The sequence below is a fragment of the Aptenodytes forsteri genome, unplaced genomic scaffold, assembly GCF_000699145.1.
Source record: "Aptenodytes forsteri isolate BGI_AS27 unplaced genomic scaffold, ASM69914v1 Scaffold195, whole genome shotgun sequence".
NCBI lineage: Eukaryota > Metazoa > Chordata > Aves > Sphenisciformes > Spheniscidae > Aptenodytes > Aptenodytes forsteri.
In genome coordinates, this window is record NW_008795317.1 from 1,976,870 (window position 1) to 1,988,296 (window position 11,427).

Sequence of the window (11,427 nt, forward strand, 5' to 3'; positions counted from 1 at the left end):
GCGCGTGAGTCTAGGGCACCGCTCTAGTAGTCGTGCCTACTCGTGGCGTGCCGTTGCTGTCGTTTTCAGCTGGGTGCTGGCGGCACTCCGAGACCAGCGAGGGGCTTTGGAAGCCCCTCTTCCCCCCGGCAGAGCTCTGGCTTCTGTATAAGTCGCTCCCTAAGCTTTTTTCTTTTTTTCCTCCCTAGATCTTGGTATGGAAGGAGCTGGACTACGGCTCGATGACAGAGGGAGAGAAACAAATGCTTGTTTCGGAAGTGAATTTGCTTCGCGAGCTGAGACATCCGAACATTGTCCGGTATTACGATCGGATCATCGACAGAAGCAGCACAACCCTCTACATCGTGATGGAGTACTGTGACGGGGGTGACCTGGCTAGCTTAATTGCAAGGTGCACAAAAGAAAGGCACGTGACATCTGTTTGTGGCAATTTTGGAGTATCTGACGTAAAGCGTCTTAGGTGATCAAAAGAAAAAGCTCAAAGTGAAAAGTATCTCGTCTTAATAACTTCCAAACAACTTCGGGTCTCATCCTTTGGACCCAACAACTTTTCTGAAATTGGAAAGGGTTGTACAAATTTACAACACTGGTGGGAATTGTGCTAACGAATGCACCGACTGATTGGATGTTTATGTCCAAATAGGAAAAAAAACACCCTGAGCTCTCTTATGAGGCGGAAGCTGTTGAAGGGTTTCTGGGTGCAATGCTATGCATGGTGTTGAAAACATAAAACAGCTCTTGCAGATAGGTAGCTTGATCTGTGGGTTCTTCTGGCTTGCCCGTCGGTAAAACCACTTGTACCCTATTTTTTGTTAGAACACCAAAATACATGAAAGGGAAAAGTGATTTTGAACACGATGTTAAAAACTACTTTATGTGCCTGCATATAAAGCTTGTGGAGACACCAAGTTAGTAAGGCTTCACCTTGGCCTAATCTTAGACTTAGCAGCCTACTTAAGTATAATACCGGTTTTCACATTCTTAGGTTAAGTAAGTACATGACACCACACGTGTTGCTTTGTGAGAATAGTCTAAAATGGTACTGCAGCTGTCCCCATACATATTAGGATTTTCATTTTAAGGAGGATTATATTAAAAAGCAGTCCTGTCTCAGCTCTATTGTTGTTGTATGTTGCTCATAACTGTTTTAGAAACAGCTGACAATATGCTGTTATCATAAGTGATCAATGGGGCAGATCTCATCACAAAAGTGTTAAATTAATGTTTGTGTTGTAAGTAATGGAAATGCTATGTATTTGTTAGACCCTTTGGAGGAGGAAGGGAATATTATGGGGATTCTGCAACAAAAGTCTAGATGTCTTCCAACATATTTGGAGTGATTTTTTTTTAAACTTCCGTTTTTAAAATAGCATATGTAGATGCCTGTTGCTGTTAGTTTTCTATAAAGGTGCTGGGGTTGATTCAGTGATGTTTTATAGCAGTAGTACTAAAAAAGTTACAGAACTAAGACTGGCAGCAACTACTTAAACTGATGTATGCTCAGAGAATACCTTTGTTAAACAATGTGCTCATCTTTCAGGCATTACTTGGAAGAAAGCTTTGTTCTCCGAGTATTGACTCAATTGACATTGGCCTTGAAGGAGTGTCACAGACGGAGTGATGGTGGAGTCGCTGTGCATCGTGACCTAAAACCAGCAAATGTCTTTCTAGATGGCAAGCAGAATGTGAAACTTGGAGATTTTGGACTGGCTAGAATATTGCACCATGACACCAGCTTTGCCAAAACATTTGTTGGAACTCCATATTACATGTCTCCAGTAAGACTTCCCTTCTGTGCCTCATCTTTCCTCTTGTCCCTCCAAGATCTGTTTTCTGCAGTGTTGATCGCAGAGTCCATGAATGTTTGGGAGGTTTTAATGAAGAGTCATTAGTCTTAAATGCAGGTGACTTTTTTCATAGAGTGTATATGTTCTGGAGACAAGGTTATTTTGCAGTTCTTTTCATCTCCTTTCTTCCTCACACCGTCACTGCCTTCTAATTAAGGTTGTTCTTCACTGTGTAAGTTTTGATATGCTCTTGGAATATTAGAGGTGTAAGGTAGTTATATTGGAGTACCTTGGTCCTGAAAAGGAACAGGGAAGCTAGAGCGCTTTTATGTTTCATAGTGTTAAGGTAAAGAGCTTATGAAATTACCTTTTGATGGTAGGATTTTAATTTGTAGTGGAAATAAGCAAGAATGAGTTATTTCCCTGATACGGTGCATTTCGTGTGGGGAAAGATTAATGTTGACTGAAATATGGAGTTGTATCAACGGAAGATTGGTGCAACACTTCAGTCTTCTACAGTGTAGTACTCCATAGCTTGTTGAAATCCTGCTAGTAAGAGTAGCTGTGGAGGTTAATTAAGATGGAATCTTAAAAGTAACCCCAGTAAGTAATGGTTTAATTCAGGTTTGAACAGTAGCTGATTATCCTGCAATAGTAGAACAATGTCTTAGTTAATAAACTTAAGATTGTTCTCTTTCTTTAGGAACAAATGAACCACATGTCATACAATGAAAAATCTGACATCTGGTCTCTAGGATGTCTCCTGTATGAATTATGTGCTCTCTCGTAAGTATAGTAGTGTGGTAATGAACGTGGAAACATAAATTTAATCATAAATGCATTAACAGCTTGTATAGATGAAAGCTTAAAGGTTTCAGAGACTAGTCCTAGATTTTTGTTTCTGTATTGGTCTTGACATTAGGTAGTCAAAACAAACCTTTGATTGCAGCTTTTTTCTTAGTCTGATACTTATTTTATGAAAATAAGTCCTGTAAAACTAGTGAAAGAATCCAAGAAAAATGTTGTTCTTCAGGCCTCCATTTAGAGCTTACAACCAAAAGGAGTTGGCAGAAAAGATAAGGGAAGGGAAGTTCAGACGAATACCATATCGTTACTCAGAGCAGTTGAATGAACTTCTCAAAGAGATGCTGAATGTAAAGGTAAGAATCAATTACTGATTTTTCCACCTATAATTTGAACTAGTACTGAAATACTAGTTTTCCTTCTCAATTATGAAACAAACTGATCTGAAGTAGTGGTTGCTATCACCTTGTCACTGGCAATATCACTTGTAGGGGAAGGGGGGAGGAATTGTGCTTTGAGTCCATTAAACAAAGGCAGCAGCTCAAGTGTTACGCCAGGTTCACAGGATGCAAAAAGACTGTCTCAGTGTGGGCTTATACAGAATTTCCTAACAGCATGCTTAACAAGGTCTTATAACTTCAAGGTTAAAATGGTTCCGGTGTGTTTGGAAGTTGGAAGGGGTTGTTTTCTCTTCATTTCGGATTTTGCTTTATATGGCTAATGTATAGCTCGCCCCCCATGGCTGGCATGGGGGTGTTGAGAAGAATACTGCATGGGACAACAAAGCTGTAACAAGAATCCAAGTCTCCAACAAGTATGGATCCTTCAGGAATCAAGTCACAGGTAGAGATTCAGAGTGTTTGCTCTAGAACCTACTGACAGTTGCCTCTGTAGGCTCACCACCCAGTTCTGGCTCTGAAACGAGTGGATGCCTGCGCTAAGAGAGCCAGACTTGCAGCTTCTGGAGCTGAAGGCTGGTAACAGCCTCCTCCCTCAGCTTTTGTCATCTGGTTGTGCTACCCCTTCCTAACTCCATTTTTCTCCAACTTCTCCTTCACTGTATAGCACCTCAGCTGGTTTCCACCTGAGGTGGGTCTTGCTTGGGAATCCCTGGCCTTGATGTTTCTTGGTTACAGGTGGAACCTGTTGGTAATGTCTTTCCTTTAGGATTATTGCCGACCTTCTGTTGAAGATATTCTGCAGCACCCCTTGATAGCAGACTTGGTGACAGAAGAACAAAGACAAAATTCTGATAAAAGAGGCCGGAGATCATGGGAGCCAGAAAGGCTGCAGCATTCGGATGCTGTAGTGAATGAACTGAAACGGAAGGAACAACAATTACAGGAGCGAGAACAAGCCATTAAAGAGAGAGAGCAACGTTTGGAGCGTATGATATTCCACTTTGGGAAGGGGGTGGCAATGGGATTCTGATTCAAAAGAATAAGTGCGGGGGAAGGAAAGGTAGACGGTTCTCAAAACCCTCATTTTAATGCACTAGGATATCGTACTCCTCCGTTCACTACTAGAACTCTGTCTAAAGACTAAAACAAGAATGCTTGGGCTTACTCATCTATACTAGTTCTTGTTTTAAGTTACTAAGATATAATTGGCAGGTTGGATGTAGAAGTCTGGTTTGGGAAGATTATTAAATACGAGTGGCAATTAGGAAAGTATACAGAAAAATAGGGTCTGAATATATTGTTCTGCACTGTGCAGCGTAGGTTGCTTTTCACCTACTCTGTGTAAGTTAACATTGGCTACGATAATGTGAAACCTAAGGTGAGCCTGATGTTGGAGCAAAATACACTTGAGTAAACTGTCAACTGCTTTTATAGAAGCTGCACCCTACAGGTAGCTTGCCTGTGAAACTGTATAGATGGCTGGTCCTCAGGTGTTGGGATTTCTGCACTGTGCAGTGTAGGTTGCTTTTCACCTACTCTGTGTAAGTTAACATTGGCTACGATAATGTGAAACCTAAGGTGAGCCTGATGTTGGAGCAAAATACACTTGAGTAAACTGTCAACTGCTTTTATAGAAGCTGCACCCTACAGGTAGCTTGCCTGTGAAACTGTATAGATGGCTGGTCCTCAGGTGTTGGGATTTCCTGCCCACATAAAATACCTCTTTGCATATGCAGTAGGCTCTGTAATACAGATTTTAACCATATATATTGTTTCCTGAGACTGAATAACAGCTGCTGCTGCTGTAAACATGGTGTTTAGTCATAGCTGAATTATAGTGTCTGGTATCAAAATATTTAGATCTGGTGTCATGACTGCTATGAGTTAATGTGCAGAATAGAAAGCTGCTATAGCTTAATTGTTGCAGACAGGGCAGAGTTTAGAGGGGGAAAAAAAGCATGTCTGGCATTTGAGTACTCGTCCATTGCTTTATCAGTGCACTGATAAAGGTGTTTCTGCACAGCAGTTATCTTGCTTTGTTTAGAGCCATAGAAGCAGAAATATGGGTGCATCTGACAGACTATTACTGCTGTCTTTTTCTGCAAGAAAATCCATCATGCACTATCACTCTAACATTTACATTTTAACACTGCATACTACCGTATTTCTACTTCCAGAGAGAGAACGGGAACTCTGTGTTCGAGAGAGACTGGCAGAGGACAAACTTGCTAGGTATCTTACTAACCTATAATTGCCTAGACTATAAACTCTACAATCTTACAACACAAAGCTTAAACTCTTCTTTTCAAAACAGAGCTGAAAACTTGATGAGGAACTACAATCTCTACAAACAGCAGAGGACATTAGCTTGTGCAGATGGTCCAGGTATGAAAATACGCAAGAAGCCACTTGCACTGATAAATGTAGGCTGGTATGACCAGAAGAATTCCCCTGATGCTCAGCATGCTGTACCTAGTCCCACTGTAACAATACAAACCCCAGTTATCTCTGCATGGTTGGGAAGAGACTCTTGATTTTCTACTTTGCCAAAAGTCTTAATGAATGATGCTCAGCCATGAGTATGAGTGACCACTGTCAGCACTGCAGTCTTGTGCTGTTTTGAAAATGAGGTTCTTGCGGGAAGCTAACAGAAGTGCTGATTTGTAACCCAAACTTTTTCAGAGCTGTACTTATTTTACTTATGGATGACTTTTCATAGACCTTTGATTTAGTTAATTTTAATAAAATTGCACATGTCTAATCACTTCAACTGTAGTTCAACTTCCAAAAGCTTCAAGGTGGGAAATAATATTTGTTGCAAGTGACCCAGCTGTGATTGGTGCATCATATAAGCTCCTAAGAATACAAACTGCATCATACTCCAGTTTAACTCACTAGAAAAAAAAACAGCTTTGAAAATGTGCTATAATGCTTCCTGACTACCTGTAGTCCAATCTGTTTTACAGTAGTTATTACCCCATAAGTATTTGACCTTCACTTTGGCATTGATCGTTCAGTCCTCAATAAGAGGTAGTATCATCTGTTCATTGCACCCATCTTTAATAGTAAAAATGATTCCAGTATCTAAATGCATTTTGAAATATTGGTGGGATATTAAATGGCTGGGTCCCTAGTAGTGCTCTAGAACAAAGAAATGTGAACACCCTTTAACATGCAGCAACAATCTCTTAATTTAATTTTGCTCAGATAAAGCAAGATAAGCATGTCACTGCCTCTAATACAGATAAAACTGAAGTTGCATTTTTTTCCAAGAAGTGCCTATCACAGCAGGAAAGAACACAAGTAAAATGCCACCAGAAGTTAGTGGTACTTGAGCTATTGCTAATGTTCCTGTTAATTTTGAGAATTCCACCTGTCTCAATATCTTGTCTGACTTTGATACATTAAAGAATGTAAAATTAAGAATAAACTTGCCTTGGGCTTTCCGATGTTGCCTCTAGCACTGGATGACTGAAGGTAAATGAGCTTCAGCATTTGCTTCTGTTCTCTTCTGCATCTCCTACCCCTTTATGTGATATTTTGATCTTAACAGGGGTATTAATTTTTGAAGATGGGCAAACCCATTTTGAGTAGTTAATACCTCAAGACAGACAATGCAGAGAAGTGAATATAGTTATTACAAAAGCGACCAAATCTTGCAATATCTGTAGATCACTTGATTAAACATTTGTCATAATGTTTGCTACTCTTCAAATTCATTCCATGGTACTCTTGTAATACTGTTTCTAAAATTCTCCCTGTACTGATATGAATGGACTAAGTGTTTCTCCAATACGTTATCAAGATTGCTTCTGTTAATCTTCAGTTACTCTAATATGACTCTCTTTTTCACAACTGGATTGCATCTCACACATCTTAGATCCCTAATTTCTCCTCAAAGTCAGTTGTGTGGTTCATTTCACAGTAAAACAGAATACCAAAAATCCTGGTTTCTAGGACAGTGTCCTAGACGTTACCCTATTTTTTGCAGGGATTTTCTGATTCTTAGGGAAGGATTTGATGTTAAAACAGATATAGCTTACTGATATGAAACTACAAAATGCTGCAACATTCACTAGCCCCTTCAGTTTTGTCCTTCTCACTTTTCTGTGCTTATTGTATCCTTGCTGTAGCCTAATGAATTGAAAATGAAGGCTTCAGCAGTTACGATTAGGATAGTTAGACCTTTGATAAGGTCTAATTTTTTTTTCCTGAGTTGAGTCTTGTGAAGTTGGCTCTTATGAGAGACAAGTTAGCTCTTTTAATATCTTTTGATGGTAGTTTTTGTACCCTAAGTCATTAAAACCAAAACAAACTAACTGCCTTTTGAGTGTGGCAGTTCTATGCAGCTAAAGCATAGCCATACTATGAAAATTCCTGTCCTGGATACTGCAGTGAAAGTAACTTGCTAATTGTTAATGCACCTAAACTCATTATTCATCAGATCAGAGCCTAGTCTGTACCCCATTGACTTAATACAAGGATAGAGTTGGAACAATGTGGGTAATGTAGAGCAGACCACTGGAGAGGTTGGGTCTGCCCCTGCTGTGAAGGAAAGACAAGGGTTTTCGGTAGCTGAGAGCCTAATTCTCCATTTCCCTTTGGAACTGGATTATGTTACTGTCCTGTCCTTCAGATGAAACTCCATGTCTTTTCTCCTTATGTCAACTAATATTTCCTTAGGTGTTGGGACATACGCCCTAGAAACTACAATGGCATATATCCTTTTACCACAATTATTTAAAAGCCTTGTTTTCAGTTTTTCCTCCAAAAATGGAAGAGAGTTGTTGCTATGAACTGAAATGCATTTAATTAGATTACTTAAAGCCATAGGTAGTTAGCAGGGTTAAAAGACATAAGCTAAGCAATAAATGCTGAAAGATGCGCTAATTCAGTACTTATTTTTTGATTTCTTAAGATAACACACTCCCGCTCCTCTTTTCTACAACCAAGAAGAAAGTACACTTTGATGGAAGTGAAGAGAATGCTGTGCCTCCTATTAATTTGGAAAACTATCCTCTTTCCAAAGGGAAATGCTTTGATCTCAAAAAACGTCTATATGCTGCAAATCTACGGGCTCAAGCACTGTCTGAACTGGAAAAAAACTATCAACTAAAGAGCAGGCAAATCTTGGGCATGCGCTGAAACTGTAACATAGATGTACAGTATTTAACTTTTTAGAGTTGATTAAATGTATAGGAAGATATTTGTGCCTCCCGCTTTTAAGCTGGAACTACTGAAAAAATATTTTTAACAGTTGTTATACAAACTCTTAGTCTATGATAGGTAGTTCATGATAAGGGTATAAGAGATTATATTATGAAAACAGGTAGTTTCGATACCAAATCAAACAAGCTGAATGAATTGTACTATTCAAGAAAAAAATATTTTGGTCCTCCTTCTGTTTACTCTACATTTTTCTTCTGAAAATATAAAGAATAAATATTGTAAAACAGATTTTTTTTTGTAAAATCTGGTGTGAAAAACTTTTCAGATTAAAAGCGTACAGAGATTCACAATCTATAGGTTAAAATGATGCTGTATGTAACGTACAGTACTCGATAAAAGAATTGTTGATATTCTGTATATGTGGGAAAACAGTGGCTTTTTTTCTGCGCTTGTAAATATTTTTTAACTTTCAAAAGAGCAAGAAGAGATTTTTATGCTATCTCTTCCTACTAACTGGGTGCCCTATCAAAGCAGGCTACTTTTAGTTTAATGTCTTTGACTAATGAGTGGGATGGGTCAACTTAGCGTAATTGATGAGTATATAGTCCTTTCTGCCCAGGCAGCTGAACGGCTTGTCCATCAGCTCCTGAAAGGCCTGCTTCAGGGCACAGCATTTGGAATAACACCTGCTTTGGTTTGCCTTGAAACCGGGTTATACATTTGTTTCCTTATTGGGCCATGAATGTTATCTAAGGAGGTATTCTAGATGGTTTTTACTCAAAAAAAAAGAGAATCTTATTTGAAACATCAATTTAATTTGGCATATTTGCCGATAGACAAGTACTTGTGTCACCAAGCAATAGTTCTGCTCTAGCAGATTCTTAACCACCCAGCAGAGCTTATCATATTTGCTTGCATAATGGTTACTGTTTTCACCACAGCCTTTGCTTAAAAGAATTGGAATATGACCGTTTGGTTTGCTAGTCTAAAACTACCACTGTTCTGGTGGTCATTACCCAGCGCTAGGTGTGGTCAGAATTGTCTGGCAGGTATGCACAGCCACAGTAGCTGTGCCATGTGGATCAGCGCGGCTTTCCTGCTGCATTCTTTCATGCTGTTTAAGATTCTCACACATATTTGGAGGGTGAATCCCTGCTTTCTCACCATCTTTGTATATCCAGTTTTTTCTGTTCTGTGCCTCAACCAGAAGGTCTGCAATGCAGCTCTACTGGCCTTCATGTGGATCTTTATTACGCAGCCCATAAACGAGCAAAGGGTAGGATATGCAGTAGTGTTAGTCTAATCTGAAAAAATATGTAGGATGCAAGAATTTTGTTGTATGCTTTGTCATCCGCAAAATGCAGGTACCAATTAGTGAAAGGAGGAAACCGAGCAACCAAGAAAATAAAATAGTCGTTAATGATTCAGGAAAGACTGTATTGTGAAATGGCTGGTGTTTGCAAAGGCTTTGTTTTTAACAAGACCAAACTAAAAAAATGGCTTGAGAGTATTTTTTTTCTTTTTTTTCTTGGAACATATAGATGGAACAAATACTTTCTGCATTTAAAAGTAAAATACCTTCAGAGCAATACCTGCAGCTGTCCTCTTCCTTTAATTCTCTACTGACCTCAAGATGGCACTGTTGCCCTGTAATTTTGGGGAATTTCCTTTAGTCTGTTTAGATACATTCATACAAAATTTAAGATCTGATTTAAATACATTTTTACCTGTTTTGTTTCAGAAAATCATAAGTGTGTTGCTGCAAGATGCCGATTTTCTTAAGCTACAGATGCTTTAGTACTTGCTGGTGCAATTAATTGCAATTATCTCCAATTTGCCATTTTGCATCTTTTATGCATGTTTTATAAAAATAGTTGAATCAAAGTCTTAGTTAACAATTACACTATTACGAATAAGAAGTGCTACGGAGAGTGCAAACTCTATCAATCACAATGGCAGTAATAAATGAGAACAGCTTAAGTTACAGCTGTAGCATTGAGCTGTTTAAGCTGCTTTACTCACAATGTCTTCTTGAAGTTATTATCACTCTAATATGATAAATGCAGTGTCTCTTGAGGTTTTTGAAGTAAGAACTTCCTACCAGTATGTGTCAAACATAGGGAAAGGCATCCTGGAGATGGTCTTCATTCGCTCTCAGGATTTTTGCTTTGCAATCCTGAAATTCACGCTTTCCTACAAAGGCATAATTGTTTTTCCCAGAGCACGTGTGTAGCATTGGAATTGCATTCGGGGTGTAATTTTCAAACATATTCAGGAAAATAAATAGAACATTTATGGGAATAGTGACTGCTTATAGAGTGCTTCCAAAGCATTGCCATCATGCGGATGGGTATACTTACCTCTTAAAAGCGAAGGTAAATTGTACATATGTATATAGTAAAGCTTAAGCCTTATTGGATGGTAATAATGGTGTACACTGTTGAATGTTGTGAGAGAAATTAATTAATGTTTAATATCAGTATCAGGAATTTTAATAATATATATCGTTGTGGGCACACAACCGACATCCAGAAGTTACCTCTGAAGTTACAGAAGTTTTATATGCATAGAAGATAATTTAGCTCAAGGATAGATTGGAGGGGAAGTTGCATCATCTTTGAAAAATGTGGACCAGATCCCCGAGTTTCAGCCTTTGTGTGTGACCTTGACCAAGACCCTGTCCCGGGCCTTAGGTTCCCATCTGTCACAGGCTCGTCACAGGGGGATGCTCAGAGACAGCACTGGGATCCTGTGCAGGTCTTCTGCGCTTTGGGCAGATTTTTGGTGGCAGTGCCACAACCACTTTGGTCTCCAACTTTGTGCGGCTGTGCCTGTACTAGGGAATGGAATTTACTGGGAAAATAGTGGCGAGTTACCAAAGTAATTTATTTAATTTAGCCTGGTCAACTGTCCCTTCTGCAGCCATTTGACCAGGCCATTCCATGTGACTACAGTGCTTAAATGGTGTGAAAGTGCTGGCTAGCTGGGCAGACAAAATGCTTAAAGGAAATTGGGCTTAAATATAGAAGACCATCAAGCTTCTTCCTAAACATAAACATCAATAGGTCATTTAATCTCTACTATATCATTGAACAGGTGGAGAGATAAATCCCTCCGGAATAATTATAAAATACTTTATCATAGGGAATTTCACATTTTTGCCTTTACTGTCAGTCAGTAAACCAGGAGGAAGTGATCTGGTCCTAATTGGAATGGAAGGATACAGGCTCTTTAGGAAGGACAGGCAGGGGAGACGAGGAGGAGGT

The 11,427-nt window shown here is 39.2% G+C and overlaps 1 protein-coding gene across 1 annotated transcript; it reads left to right on the plus strand.

Moving 5' to 3' along the window:
* Positions 1-194: 194 nt before the first annotated feature.
* NEK2 (NIMA related kinase 2) lies at positions 195-8,400 on the plus strand. Its single transcript, XM_009279599.1, has 8 exons — positions 195-406; positions 1,541-1,778; positions 2,491-2,573; positions 2,821-2,947; positions 3,759-3,978; positions 5,170-5,224; positions 5,307-5,377; positions 7,911-8,400. Exons 1-8 carry the CDS (start codon positions 222-224, stop codon positions 8,135-8,137), a joined length of 1,206 nt encoding a protein of 401 aa, XP_009277874.1. The 5' UTR covers positions 195-221; the 3' UTR covers positions 8,138-8,400.
* The last annotated feature ends 3,027 nt before the right edge of the window (positions 8,401-11,427 follow it).